The sequence below is a fragment of the Lactuca virosa genome, chromosome 4 (genome assembly GCF_052849685.1).
Source record: "Lactuca virosa cultivar CGN04683 chromosome 4, Lactuca_virosa_CGN04683_v6, whole genome shotgun sequence".
Lineage (NCBI taxonomy): Eukaryota > Viridiplantae > Streptophyta > Magnoliopsida > Asterales > Asteraceae > Lactuca > Lactuca virosa.
This window is the reverse complement of record NC_136429.1, coordinates 133,669,166-133,684,510: the sequence shown is the minus strand read 5'-3', so window position 1 is coordinate 133,684,510 and position 15,345 is coordinate 133,669,166. Positions and strand designations below refer to the sequence as shown.

The window sequence follows — 15,345 nt, the reverse complement described above, 5'->3', positions numbered from 1 at the left end:
TAACATATTCAATGAACGACCCCTAATTATACCGATAAGACATTATTGTTCTTTTATAACTATATTTACATATAGACACATATAATAGCTGTAATCGTAACTAAATGCTACCTACACACACAATATTTGTTTCTTCTTAAAGCCAATTCATAATATTTTGACACACATAATAAAAGGTACATGACCATAAGTAACCAATACTAACTTGTTTTATTTTCTTGCGTTAACTAAGTACAACTAGTACAGAACCGCACTATGGACACATAAATATTTAGTGTGACCATATGTATCACCTTTTAGCTACTTTGTCTGTTATGTGGCTATAAAGGCATCAGGTTATAGACACACATAGAACTAACTCATGTCACGATACGTTTATCTACTGTCTCTCATAAAAAAGTATGACAATCTTAATCGATAGCTGTGGCTGATTGTGACCTATGGCCTCAGTGGTCGAGTGTGACTAATTATTGTCACATTTGGTATAATTAAGTGTGGTTAAAGTTTTTAATGGTCACACAAACTAATTTAAATGTATCCAAAAACAGTCTCTAAATTTTTTTAGTGACCTTTGGCCACACTTTTAATAAAAAGTGTCACATGCCGTTTTTCGGAAAGTGTGACCGTAGGTCATTTTTGTACTAGTGCTGCCTATAACGCGAATTGGAAGGTCGTGATGATGTCGTGTCGATGAGATTGTGGAATGTGGATCACATGAGGAAGCCGCACAATATATCTATCTGGAGGAGTCTTTGTGTTCAGTTCAGCAAAATTGGGCGCTTGATTGAAATCGTGTGGCTGTCTTATCGCAGAAGAAATGTAGTATTAACTATATAGAAAAAGATGTGAAAAAAACACCATTTTTGAACACTTGTGAGATCGATGTAGAAAGTTTGAAGTACATGATTTTGAGCACCTTATAATAGTACATTAATAAAGGAAGGTGGCATATGGATATATAGATAAAAAAATTTGAATGATGTTCTTCATTGCTATGTTAATAGTCAAAATAGTGTTGGTTATCCTACAATTTGGAGACTGCTTTACAAATACTTAGGTTTCATGGTGGTTTCTACTGTACAAAATTATGTATATGTTATCAAATACAATGCAAAATTCTGGGTCATAATGAGCAGATCAGGCCAGATGCAAGTTGAATGAAGACATCCTCACGACATGGAATTGTGAGGCCACCCATTGGATGATCATAACCAAATTCTTCCTCTGATTGACGTAGCAGATCTTGGAATGAAGGCTGGTCTAATAACAATAAAGGAACAACAAATCGTCTTTTTTCTTGATCACCAACATAAACTGCAAAATGTCCTTTGGGGATGATTTCTACCGATGATGATGATGAGCGGCTTCCATTGGAGAATGATCGACCGAGAACCTTTTTGGCCTGAATGATTTGAGGCATACGAATGGCCATTTTTATATGAAGGCTACGGTCTCTTTCTTCTGAAAAGGATTTCTTTTATGTGAAAGATGCTATGATGGATTTTGGGAGGAGTTGTGCTTCATATCAGCCCAATTGTATCCATTTTATAGGTGTATGAAGATTTCAATGAAGATCAAATAATAGTAGGAATTTCAAAGAAGAGATGGTGACACATTCTACCAAAAAGAAAAATCACATGATTTTGTCTTCCAACTTGTTATTGCCCCAAAGAATTATATATGTACAATGAAGTATGCAACAAAATTTCAGTGTAATACTGAGTGGCCAAGCTTCAGCTACACTATGGACCCATGTACAAGTGAGTCTTATGGACACACATCATTAATTATTTCTCACATGGCCATGTTTGTCAAAAATATCAGAAGGTTAGGCATCTTTATTTCAAGTGCAACAAGTCCACAATTTCAGGTCCTGAAATCAACAAAACATCCAAAAAGAAATCAATGCTCATATCTAATCTGATATATGAATTAAACACATAGTATGCACTTAAATATTTTCCTTTTCCCTCCCGAAGAAAATCAGATATATATCTTCTGAAGGTTGTTCTGTTATCAATGATCGATACAAATTAAAGGATCCGCTATTTGACTTTAACTGATAGCCGATTGGCTGTTTGCTTTTCCGTAACTCTGATATCAACTAATTAAGTGACCCATTGTGTTTTTATATTATTCATTTATTGATTACAAGCAGTAACTTGTGATGTTGAAAACTTGATATATATAGGTCCATGTATTGTGGGGTCTTTCTAACTATTTTGGTAGGTTGTCAGTGATTGCCATGTTGCTTGAGTAATTAAGATTTGTAGCGGAATAAATCTCTTGGGAAGAAAGTAGGATGTGATGATGTTTAGGATGTTCCAAGAGGGGTCTCTGCTGGAATTCTTTTGTGATTATAATATTTGAAACTCAATGCCTTGCCTTTTTCCTTAGTTTTCATGATATCTATACAAGAGTTGTAGCTAGACTTTATATTGAAACCTTCCTAATTAGTAATATGGTCATGATCTAATATAAATATGCCTAATAGTTTGCCATCAGAAGAAGCTAAGTACCATGGTATTCGCAATATGAGTTCTTTTCTTTAAACTTCCGAGCTTCCTCAAGAAAGACATTACAATGCCCTTTACAAAGTCGTTCCCTTGAGTTAATACACTAACATGTGTGATCCTACCATGAATTTTTATCTAACTATTGATCATTGGTCATCGGCCGATTTCTCTTCACCAATCAGTCCCTATCATAACAGGTTAGAGGAAAAGAACAATAACTGATAGCTCTTGGGTAGGTGGTGTTATAGAAACAACTGATCCAGGCCTTAAGGCTATAGTATATGGAGAAAGATGTGGCATACACACTTTTTTTTAACAGATTGAAAATACAAGCTAAAGAACAAAAGTAAGTACGTGGTTCTGGTGGGTTTAGAGGACATTGATAAAGAAAGCCCTAATGGCATAGACATGAACACCATAAGTTGAACTATGCTCGTCATTAATGTATTAATGCTGAAACTAAATTTTGTTATCATACAATTAATTTGGAGACTACATTACTCCCTCTGATTTACAAGTAATTAATCTTCATGGTGATTTTGACTGTACAAAACTGTTAGCAAACACGATGCATGCCAAGCTCTTCATCATAACGAGCTAAGGCGGCAGGCAACATCAATGAACACTTCCTCACGACACGGAATTGTGAGGCCGCCCACACTACAAGAAACGGGACCTATCGGGACGACAAATGTCGTCTCTATAGGTTAAAAAAGTCGTCCCTATAGGTGTCCGGGACGACATGTCGTCCCTGTAGCTCTCGTCCTCATAGCCCCGTCGCAATAGATCTTTTTGGTCGTCGCTATAAATATCGTCACAATAGCTATCCTTTAGAGACGACATGTCGTCCTGTTCTGGTTCGTCGCTATACATTGCTGGTCTCCATAGATGAAGCTATAGAGACGACATGTCGCCTCTATAGGTATATCTATAAACACAACACGTCGTCTCCATAGATAGAGATGTAGTCGACTCGCCCTACCCTTTAGCAACAGTATGTCGTCGTGGTAAATGCACCTGTAGAGACGACATGTCGTCTCTATAGATCCACCTATAGAAACGACATGTCGTCTCTATATGTATGCCCATACAGCTGCTCTTTTTTCTCTATAATTTCCCAGTTTTCACGTCACAAAATTACTAAAGCAGTAAATTTACAAAATAGATAAAATGGTAAATTTAATTGCAAAACATTAATATTTGATACAATCTCAAAAGACTACATTATTAAATATAATTCATATGAAGAACAAAATTATTAACTTGAGGAAATTTGCATAATCATCACATGCCTTATCATTTGTGTACATAACACTACATTCTACATGGTTTATAAAAACACCATCAACAATGGATTGCTTCTCATCATAGTGTGCCCTTTTTTGCTCCCTAAAGCTTCTTGCACTCTTCCCACTTTCATTATCTGAAAAAAAAAAGGATGAAGGAACTATGAGAAGAAGGAACCTTGATCTTGATGACCATCTATTTCATCTTCATCATCCGAAGATGTCCATCCAGAATGCAATCTCATTCAGTGCTAAACGGATTTCAACTGAACATAATCCAAACCACCTTCTGGAAAAAATAAAAAAGTGTAAATTGTAAGTAAAATGACCACATTTTAATGATTTTTATAAATAAAAGATGAATAAATTTATATACCATTGAAGTTTTTTTTTTCTGATGTAACAAAGGTAAGCATCTGTTCCAAATAGGTTGGATTCCCATATATTTGCACATATTCACTAATCGAGGCCTAATAAATAGAAATTTTTATGAAATAAATCAAATTCAAATTATGTAATGTGTACAATTTAATTGGTACCTGTTTCAAGAAAACATGCAACTGGGGATGTGAATCTTGATCGATTAAAACATTATCCAAAATTGTCTGAAATGATGTTACAATTCCCATTTCTTTGTATATGTTGTAAAGCCGGGGTAGCTGAATAACACAAGTATGCATATAAATTATAATGTTAGTTGATATTAAAGTATAAACATTTGGTGTCTTTTAAAGTATTGTAGTAAGAGATCACCTGAATCAACCAGACAACATTCTCACTGTATAATTCATTGTTTACAATCCAACTAGCTAAATTGTCCCATTCACTTTGCTTTCTTCCATATATAGATATTCTGTATTCAGCCATCTGTCAAAAGGCAAAAGCTTTAAGTGTAAGTGTAAGTGGAAGTGTCATGCATGGATCAAAACAAATAAAAGGAATAAATAAATAACATGGATTTCAAAACTCACTTGTCCCATTCACTTTGCTTTCTTCCATATATAGATATTTACTCGCTTCAAGATCTGCAAACACTTGGCTTGTTACCTCAACAAGAAAACGACCTGAAAAAGTAGTGAAACTTACCCCGAATAAGATTGTCCTGTTTCAAGAAAATCTCCCGAAGCCTGCTTTGACCACATGGGTTGTATTTCAGATTGAATTTATCAAAATGATGAAATGTGCACATCTAATTGATCAACATTCAGGTCGTATCTACATTTAAGACTTATGATCAGAAAAAAAAAACATTCACACAAGAAGATATAATTGTTCTACAGATAGTAAAGTTACCCGGTTAAATCCAAGCTCTCAAAAACCTCTTTTAAGGTCAGATATGTCCCATCACAAAATATTACAACCTGAAACAGGAAAAAGGAAACTTTGATTCATGCAAAAGAGAAACACATTTTTAAATGATCAAGAAATAGATATGAAGCATTACCTCATATGGTTTCTTTTTGAACTTGGACTTAATGAACCTCAACAGATGCTTTTGATTCATGCTATCTTACAATCTTTATCTGCATAAACATGAACCACGCCATCTTCCATTTGAAAATAATGTTGCAACCATTTGAATATCAAGTCAAGATTCAAGAAAATAAGCATCAAGAACAAACTTGTGTCAGAAACTTCAAACCTACATCATATTTTGTCTCAGGGGTATACTCAAAAGGATTTGGATTACGCTTTGGAGAACTAGGATCAGATATAACTTGTTTCTCCCATGGAGCAATGCTTTCTCTGAACACATAGCTCTTTCGCATCTCAAGACAACCTTGTAATGCTCTATAAACCTCTGCTTCATCAGAAGATGGTGTCTCTGCAATAAGAGGAGTTGGAAAGAAAGAAGATTATTCAATTTTCAAATACTTGTGTATGTATGTCTTTTCCTGCATAGATGAAATTACAAACAAAAAGAAAGAGAGAAGATTACCAAATGGGCTAATTCTCAGCCTTACAAAGGTCTCGTGCTCTGGTTCTTTCCTAAGAATATCAGCAACTACAGGATCTGGTTGAACACCATGCAGGTCTCCAGATACACTATGCTCTCCATTTGCATTATTATGTTCTGGTAAGCTCCCATGACCCTGTTTGGTAAATGCCAAACAGATGTTAAAAAGCGTGTGTTTCAAGATGGAATATCAGGTATCAGTTACAAACACACACGGAGATCTAATAATGTATCAAAAGCTTACAGCATTTCCATTAGTATGAAGGTATGTTGTATCTAGATCAGCATTGTCAGTCATATCAGCATCTTCTTCAGACGAATAGGAAGTAGACAAAGAGAGTAAAAGGGAAGGATAAGTACCGATTGGAGAGGATACGTGATGATTTGAGCAATGATACCTCCGCCAGCTCCTACAAGGCCATTCACGACGGTGTTCGAAATTCCTCTCCGTCGATGATTCCTGTGAGAGCTATGAAACCATAGAAAATCACAATTCCAGTTTCAAACACATAATTGCTAACATAAACCCCAATTCCAGTTTCTAACCGAGAATTGCTAACCTAGGTCGCCAGGGTGGGGCTTGTAATAGTTAGAACTCGTAACCGGGGATGAAAAGGAAGCCGATAGTTGGAATCGTCGGTGTTGAAGCTGATCGTCGGTGGTCTTCGGCAACTAGCATGAGGATCGGTGGAGAGAGGAAGAAGATTTGCCGGTGGTGGGAGGTGTGGAAGTCGTCAGCAGAGAATCTTTGACCGATCGATCGAGAGAGACCGATGATTGATTACTTAGCGTGCGTGAATGAAACGAAGGGGCTGTTCCAATTTTGGCTGTAGAGAGCTGTGAGGACGACATAGCTATCCCCAAAACGACCTTCCCCATTATTTCCGTCAAAGGATTTAAAAAATATGTTATTTATTTTTTATTTTTTTTTATTGGAGCGAGAAGACGTCCCCATAGGTGTTTCAAGAACGCGCCAAATTCACTTTCGTTCCCGCCTAACATGTTGAGACGAGAGGTCGTCGTTGTAGCTTCAAAAGTCAAAAATAATTAGTCAACTCTATGGCAACAACATGTCGTCCCTATAGGGCGACTATTGCGACGACATATGTTGTCCCTATAGATCTCGTCTCTATAGGTGCTTATTCTTGTAGTGCCATTGGATGATCAAATCCAAATTCTTCCTCTGCTTGATGTAGCAAGTCTTGGAACGAAGGCTGGTTTAATAATGATAAAGGAACAACAAATCGTCTTTTCTCTTGATTACCAACATAAACTGCAAAATGTCCTTTAGGGATGATTTTTGTAGATGACGATGGACGGCTTCCGTTGGACAATGATCGACCAAGAACTTTCTTTGCTTGAATGATCCGAGGCATACGAATAGCCATGTATATATGAAGGGTAAGGTCACTTAATTTGTTTTGGTAAAGAAATGCAATATGAAAGGATTTCGTTTTTGTGACAGGTGCTGTGGAGGAGTTGTGCTTGATATCTGCACAATTGGATGCATTATATAGGTGTAAGAAGATTTCAATAAGATTGGGTAATAGTAGGAATTTTAGCGAAGAGATTGTGACACATTCTAGCAAAATGCAAGATCACATGGTTTTGTCTTCCAATTTGTTATTGGACCCAAAGGATTAGACGTTGAATGAAGTATGCCACATATTTTCTGCAATGTAAGTGGAAAAGAGTGAGCAAAACTATGGCCCAAATGTATATTGGATTCTGAAGGACATGCACCATTATTATTCACATGGCTATGTTTCATTAATAATCGTAATATTTTGCATCTTTGTAATTAATTTATTTTTTGAAGTACAACCATTCCACCATTTTAGGTGGTGAAGTGGTCAGCACTATCAAAAATGAAAAGGGATCAAATCTAATTAGGAATATGAATCAACCACCTACTAATATGCTTGTGAAGAAAATGTTCCACTCTAACTAAATGGGAATCGAGAGTGTCATTGGATGTATTTATGGGGGATTGGCCATTCAAGAAGAAAATGTTGTTTCTTTCATCTAACCTGAAAAAGGGAGAGCTGTTTGAACGTGGTTTATTTTTATATTTATTTTTTTTGTAGATGTTGAACAGATAGAAAAATGTTAATCTTAATTTGGTAGCTTGGGTTAAAAATCTTGTTATCACTCAAAACTCGTGTAATTAACTATTATAGCTGGCATATTTGTTAGCCCATTTTGGTATGTATATCTATGTATTTATACATACCCGACCCATTGGTGTTGACATTCGGCCTATGTATGTTGTACAAGTATATATTCTTTTTCTTTAATGAGAATTGGGATTGATGTGGAAACACGTTTTAATATAACATCAAATTTGTAACAGACTTTTCCTGATTATCTCACTTCAGCCTCAAATCCATATCTTCTCCTTTTCTTCCTGTTAGTCTTCATTCTCCGTACAACCATAGTCACCACCTTCTCTTCTCACCGATGTCTTGAACTTTTTGAGATCCACCGCATCATGTTTAGCGTCGTTGAACATCTCTTGACCATCCCGACAGAACCCCACAAAGCAATGAAAAAATTGACTCTCTTCTCAAGTTTTAGATTTATGCTGAAAGACGGGAAAAGTCTTCATATTGGGACCGTGAACGTTTTGATATTGAAAAATCCCAAAAAATTTGATTTTCTCTTTCTCAATATACCAACTTGCACTTTAGTCGATCGATGTTGACTTTGGTACCTTTTGACGAAGGACGTTCTAATTGATATCCCAATTTGGTTTCCCTCTTGACTCTTTTATTATGAGGTTGTTATATAATAGTTATTAATTTTTTGGCTTTTAAACCAACTATGTGGGCAATGAGTATTTAACCTTCGATTTGCCTAGCTATAAGTTCGAAATTTCAATGGTTTTTGAAACGATTTATAATATCCAAATAAAAACTCTTTTGAGATTGTTTTTTTTAGATTCTACTTACGGTATGGTTGAATAAAGGTTTTTTTTCTCTTTTTTTTCTCTCTTTTTTTTCTTTTATTTTTAACTTTGTGACTTCTCTAATTGATAAAGTTGCTAGAAATTTTCGTGTTTGTCAATAAAATTATAAAAATGTTAGAATTAATATTGTCATTTTAGCAAATAACCTTATATTTTAATACAAGTATACCTTTTAACCGATTGATGTGGATTCAACTAAGATGATTGACCATTTCATTCGTTGATGTTGTTGTGTTGTGAATCTTTCTTTCGTTCTTAACTTTTGATGTTTATGTGCTGTGAATTGATTTTTTGTTATCTGTTGTATAGCTTGCCAAGGAAGATGCTTATAGGATGACACAAGAGCCCTTCATCATCTATAATTACCGGTTTGGAAAACTGTGTGTTTAGAAACTTTTGCTCTTAAATGGCCTTTCCTTTTTAATTCATAAAGACACAATACATGTGCTTGATTATGCCATGATTAATTCAATTTGGTTACCATCATATGTTAAACATATGTAAATGGTGTTTAATTTAAGTAATTGAATATATTGGTGATTAAATATAGTTACATTTATATATTGTAGTTTGAAAAATTATTGATTTATACATTTATTATGTTAATAATTTGTTATTTATCATCATTCCCAATTATACAGGTAAAATCATCATTTACTTATATCCAGACAGTTGAATAAGTTGATAAAGTAGACATTCTTAATGTATATGACACTTTATCCACACTCATTTGTGAGAGTTCAAACCCTAAAAATGGCATATGCATTTTGGATTGTGTCCTTTTTTTGTATTTTCTTTTATTATAAATCATCTTTTTCTTTTATTAAACAATATTTATAAATGTGTTGGGTCTTTCATAAGGTACAAATATAGGTGCTTTATTTTTCTTATCTTGTTGTAGGCATGGACGACCAATAGACCGGCCCTGCTGGCTATAAGATTTAACATCCTTGTGTTAATCTTTCATCATTGATATAATGTAGATCCCATATTAATCTATCGTGATATTTACTAATCACCACTAATCATACACTAATCATACACATAGCATATGAACGTGTAGGTAATAACATGTGTCGAAATTTCACGGCTTGGGGGACCACTCACGTGCACCCATGCATTGCTTGAGTTTGAGGGTGAGTGTCCACTTGCAGCACGTTTTGGCTTAGGCTTGTGTCTAATGCAGCCACATGTCTTGTGAAGTTAGACTATGATTAAATGATGCTATCTACCCATTTTGTGGCGCCGCCCACATGGCCTTTCTCCTACACTTAGAAAAATTTAGTCGTTCTCCATCTTTCTTTCTTATTTTTCTTCTCGTCTTGTAACAACCATAGATTCTTCATATGATATCAGATTTCGATGCATCTTATATCCATGGAAAGTTAGTAAAGTGTGTTGCAACTTCTCATCAAACATCTTTGGTTGAACATGTACAAATATGGAGTTATTAACTGTAAATTTTATGTTTTAACTTGACTTTTCTAAATGATCATAACTACTACATAATGATTCCAATTTTCTTGAATCATTTTTCTATGTTTTTGTTGACATAATGTTTATAACATTCGTTTTATAAATTTTTCTGAATCATTCTAGATCTGTAGCTATTAACCTCCAAAGTTAGTACCTTGGATTTTTGAAATAACCCATAACTTATGAATGAATTGTCTTTTAACTTTGCAAGCTCATAATTTGCTCATTTTTTACCAATTAAGTTGATTCATTTTTCATTGTTTAGTATTATACGTCCTCTTTCCATTTCAACCTTGTTTGTTCCTTAACACCTTCGTTTGGTTAGCCTCCCATTGCTCCAAATTCACTACTTTCATTATTTCAAGTAAATTTTAATTTTTCACAATTCTTCTCATTTTACCCTCATTTCCATGAAACTCATTTCTAATAAATTATATGACTTATAATAACATATATAAAGGTAATAACAATCATACTTTCTTATTTTTGTCGCTTTTGACCAAATTACACTTTTTGTACTATTACACGTATATAAGACTAGAATTTTCATTCCGTTTCATATCAACCATTTATGACACCACTAGAACATTACCTAGTTTTTGGTGCGATAGGGTTTTTTTTGGTGCGGTGGTAGCCTAAAAGATTTTGATGCGATAGGGTTTTTTTGGGTGCCGTTGTAGCTAAAACAGTACTAGTAAAAGAATTTCGCATCAATACACCAACCAACTACACCATTTAAAGCATTTATCAGTGTGGTTCCTATAACCGTAATAAAAAGCATTAAAAGCGTATTTATTGGTGCATTAGTTCGATACCGCACCATTATATCATAGAAAACCAACCAAAAAATCATGGAATCATCCCTCTAAAAGTTTCATTCAAAAATTTCATCTTGCGCTAGTTCTCTCCATATATATAGATACCTTTCCCAAATCTTCCCTCTTCATTGTAACATCCCAAAATTCATGACCAAAAATTTCATTTTAAATTAAGTAATGTATAAAATAGTAGTCTGAAAACATTAATAGTATCATCTCATATCATAACCAAAACCAATATCTCAATAACCAAAACATGTCATAAGAAAACATCATTAAAGTACAAATCCCAAAGATCTCATGTGCGGAAAATCATAGTGTGATGCGTTGCGATCATGTCGGCCCCTTTCCTTTCGAATAAAAAGTACCTGAAACCAAAACAGAAAACCGTAAGCATGAAGCTTAGTGAGTTCCCTCATCATACCACATACCATACGATACACATACTGCCTAGGATATCCGGGTGCTGGCCTACCCCCTTCGGTCTCTTTCAACCGGTAAACGCCTAGCATATCAGGGTGCGGGCGTACCCATTCGGTCTCTTTCAACCGATAAATGCCTAGCATATATGGGTGTTGGCCTACCCTTTCGGTCTCTTTCAACCGGTTACGAGGTCTATTTCGCTCCCCTACCACTACCACATAATAGCATACATAATCATATTGTCAGGCATATATGGGTGCCTGACCTACCCCTTCGGTCTTATCGACCAGATACAAGATCTATTTCACCCCCTGCCACTATCACATAATATCATAGCATACTAACACATAAATCATAACAGATAGTGGCATGCCAGATAATTATCATAAAGACAATCATCTAACTATAAACTCCTACTAGTGGGTCGGCCTTGGAGCCTTAGACCCACTGCTACCGGGAAGGTAACTCACCTCAAATGCTGTAAAGTAGCTGAACAATCCTCGGCTCTGAAATCAACCCAACTCAAACCCCTCAGATGAACCAGAAATGAAGCCCAACTTCTGGATCTACAGGCTCTCTTCAAGTCCTTGCTCCTTCTTTAAACTCCTTGCTCAAGAACCAGGCGTTACAACTCTCCCCCACTTGTTTCAGACTTCGTTCTCAAAGTCTTCCGTCCCAAATAACTCTGGATAGTGCTCCCTCATCTCCTCCTCTGGCTCCTATGTCCACTCTGAACCCTTATGGTGCAGCCATTTCACCTTCACTAACTGCACAAACTTGTTTCTCAAGATTCTCATCTTGCGATCCAGAATCGCCACTTGTCTCTCCATATAGTTCAGGCAGTCGTCCACCTGGATATCCTCCAAAGGCACAACTGTGGAATCATCCACTAAGCACTTCCGCAGCCGGGAAACATAAAAAGTATTGTGGATCTGACTAAGCTCGGCTGGCAAATCCAGTCGATACGCAACCCGTCCCACCCGGGCCAAAACCCTAAACGGACCGATGTACCTGGGGCCTAGCTTGCCCTGCTTCCTGAACCGGATGACACCTTTCCAAGGAGACACCTTCAGGAGAACCATATCTCCCACCTGGAACTCTAAGTCCGACAGACGTTTGTCGGCATAGCTCTTCTACAGACTCTGAGCTGTCCGGAGCCTGCTCCGGACCTGCTGTATCATCTCGGTAGTCTTGAGTACTACCTCGGTACTCCCCATGACCCTCTGACCGACCTCGCCCCAACATATTGGGGTCCTACATTTCCTCCCATAGAGCATCTCGAAGGGAGGCCGGTCAATACTGGCGTGGTAGCTATTATTATTAGAAAACTCTGCCAATGGAAGGTAGGTATCCCAGCTAGCACCGAAGTCTAAAACGCACTTGCGCAGCATATCCTCCAAGGTCTAGATGGTCCGCTCGCTCTTACCATCCATCTGCGGGTGGAAAGTCGTGTTGAAGTGTAGACGAGTACCCAACTCGTCATGAAATTTGTTCCAGAATCTGGAAGTGAATCGCATATTCCTGTCGGAAATCACAGAAACCGACACCCCATGCCGAGCTACTACCTCCCTGATGTAGATGTCAGCTAGCTTCTCGGCCGAAATACTCTCCTGAATCAGTATGAAATGGGCGCTCTTGGTCAATCGATCCATGATGACCCATATCGTGTCAACTCTGCGCGTTGTCCATGGTAACTTCGTAATGAAGTCCATAGTGATCTCCTCCCACTTCCACACAGGAATATCCAACGGCTCCATTTTTCTGTGTGGTATCTGGTGCTCTGCTTTGACTTTCCTGCAAGTCAAGCATCACTCAACGTACCAGGCTACATCCCGTTTCATTCAAGGCCACCAGTAATCAGGGCGAAGATCCCGATACATCTTCGTCGCCCCGGGATGGATAGAAAATCTGAATTTTTACGCCTCCTCCATCAATATTTGGCATACACCGCTCGCATACGGAACCCACACCCTACGATGGAGTATTAATAGCCCACGGCTATCATAGTCGAAGGAGGAAATATGACCCACGATACGCTCAGTCTTCTGATGTTCCTCTTTTATAGCCTTTTGCTGAGCCTCAAGAATCCGCTCCAAAAGTGGAGTCACTACTGTCATCCTCAGGCAGATGTCTCTGATCGGGCCGTGAATGTATTGCGGCTAAGAGCATCGGCCACCACATTGGCCTTCCCCGGGTGATAAAGGATCTCACAGTCGTAATCCTTCGCCACGTCCAACCACTGTCGCTGTCTCGTGTTCATATTTGGCTGGTCCATCAAGTACCTCAAACTCTTGTGATCCGTATAAATGGTACAACAAACCCCATAGAGGTAGTTTCACCAAATCTTGAGGGCGAAAACCATAGCCCCCAACTCCAAATCGTGCGTCGGGTAGTACGCCTCGTGAGGCTTCAACTACCTCGAGGCGTAAGTGATGATGTATCCTCTCTGCATCAACATTGCGCCTAAACCTGAGATAGACGCATCACAATACACTATGAAATCCTCAATGCCCTCTAACAGGGCTAAAATCAGCGCCTCGCACAACTTCTGCCTCAAGGTCTCGAACGTTGTCTGCTGCTCAGGCCCCCAACGGAATGTCACTGACTTCTTGGTCAGTCGGGTCAATGGAACGGCTATCATGGAGAAATCCTGGATGAATCTCCGATAATAACCCGCTAGACCAAGAAAACTCCGAATCTCAGATGGAGACCTAGGAACCTCCCATCTCATCACGGCCTCTACCTTGGCCGGATCGACCAAAATATCCTTCTGATTGACAATGTGCCCCAGAAACTGCACCTCGCGCAACCAGAACTCGCACTTAGAGAACTTTGCGAAAAGTTTCTCCCTCCTCAATGTCTCCAGCACCTCCCTCAGGTGCTCCTCATGCTTCTCCTACATCTTGGAGTAAACCAAGATGTCATCAATAAAGACTATCACAGACCGATCCAGCATCGGTCTGTATACGCGGTTCATGAGATCTATGAACGCAGCAGGAGCATTGGTGAGCCCAAATGGCATCACCACGAACTCATAATGACCATATCGAGTCTGAAAGGTTGTCTTCTGTACATCCTCATCTCTGACTCTCATCTGATGGTAGCCTGATCTCAGATCAATCTTGGAAAATCAAGATGCTCCCTGTAGCTGATCCACTAGGTCATCAATCATCGGGAGGGGATAACGGTTCTTCACTGTTACCTTATTCAACTCCCAGTAATCTATACACATCCGATGTGACCCATCCTTCTTCTTCACAAACAGGATCGGGGCTCCCCATGGCGAACTGCTCGGCCTGATAAATCCATTGTCTAGCAGCTCTTACAGTTGTGTAGACAACTCCTGCGTCTTGAGAGGAGCCAACCGATATGGTGCCTTGGGTATCAGAGCCGCACCAGGAACTAGGTAAATCCTGAATTCTACCTGCCTCTCCAGAGGTACCCCAGGCAAATCCTCCGGGAACACGTCCGGGTACTCTCGTACAATCGGTACATCGTGCACGGTCGCCTTACCCTTGTCCCGGGTCTCCATAACATAGGCAAAATAACCTGCGCAACCTTGCTGAAGCTAGCGCCTAGCCCTCGTTGCTGAACACATGATTGGTCTACGTTGCGGTCTCTCACCCTGAATCACCAGCTCTCCCCCACTTGGGGTCCTAACCCGAACCAACTGTTGCTCACAGTCGGTCACTACCCCATTAGGTCTCAACCAGTCCATCCCTATGATGACCTTGTTCCCACGCAAAGGAATGGGAACCAAATCTACGAGATAACGCTCGCCATACATCCTCGGAACACAATCCCTATAAACCACTGATGCCCGAACGGATCGGTCATCCGCAATCTCGGCCTCTAAAGGACAATCCAATGTGCCTGAAGGCTCAGCAAACCTCTTACTGAG

General features: G+C 38.4%; 2 protein-coding genes across 5 annotated transcripts; both read right to left on the bottom strand.

Annotated features, from left to right (window-relative positions):
* Positions 1 to 1,050: 1,050 nt before the first annotated feature.
* LOC145168482 (auxin-responsive protein SAUR21-like) lies at positions 1,051 to 1,487 on the bottom strand. Its single transcript, XM_079087278.1, has one exon. It carries the CDS (start codon positions 1,430 to 1,432, stop codon positions 1,124 to 1,126), a length of 309 nt encoding a protein of 102 aa, XP_078943404.1. The 5' UTR covers positions 1,433 to 1,487; the 3' UTR covers positions 1,051 to 1,123.
* A 2,254-nt stretch (positions 1,488 to 3,741) lies between these two features.
* LOC145168480 (AMP deaminase-like) lies at positions 3,742 to 7,224 on the bottom strand. 4 transcript variants are annotated; one of them, XR_013741900.1, is made up of 12 exons: positions 6,320 to 7,224; positions 6,004 to 6,228; positions 5,742 to 5,895; positions 5,449 to 5,627; positions 5,247 to 5,325; positions 5,096 to 5,163; positions 4,889 to 5,017; positions 4,774 to 4,827; positions 4,556 to 4,669; positions 4,342 to 4,461; positions 4,179 to 4,272; positions 3,742 to 4,091 (listed from the first exon to the last, which is right to left on the bottom strand). XR_013741900.1 is itself a non-coding variant. In XM_079087276.1 (9 exons), exons 5-9 carry the CDS (start codon positions 4,780 to 4,782, stop codon positions 4,054 to 4,056), a joined length of 375 nt encoding a protein of 124 aa, XP_078943402.1. In that variant the 5' UTR covers positions 4,783 to 4,827; positions 4,889 to 5,017; positions 5,096 to 5,163; positions 5,247 to 5,325; positions 5,449 to 5,560; the 3' UTR covers positions 3,742 to 4,053. The 4 variants fall into 4 exon arrangements, 2 of the variants coding, with proteins under 2 accessions (XP_078943402.1, XP_078943403.1); XR_013741899.1 differs by having other exon boundaries at positions 5,247 to 5,627; XM_079087276.1 differs by lacking the exons at positions 5,742 to 5,895; positions 6,004 to 6,228; positions 6,320 to 7,224 and having other exon boundaries at positions 5,449 to 5,560.
* Positions 7,225 to 15,345: the final 8,121 nt, after the last annotated feature.

Bases quoted from the DNA above. Each gene is read 5' to 3' on its own strand.
- LOC145168480 (XM_079087276.1), bottom strand. The intron at 4,462-4,555 runs GTGATCTCTTAC...TGTGTTATTCAG, and splicing joins ATGTTGTCTGGTTGATTCAG to CTACCCCGGCTTTACAACAT. The intron at 4,092-4,178 runs GTATATAAATTT...TATTTTTTCCAG, and splicing joins AGAAAAAAAAAACTTCAATG to AAGGTGGTTTGGATTATGTT.
- LOC145168482 (XM_079087278.1), bottom strand. From the start codon at position 1,432: ATGGCCATTCGTATGCCTCAAATCATTCAGGCCAAAAAGGTTCTCGGT.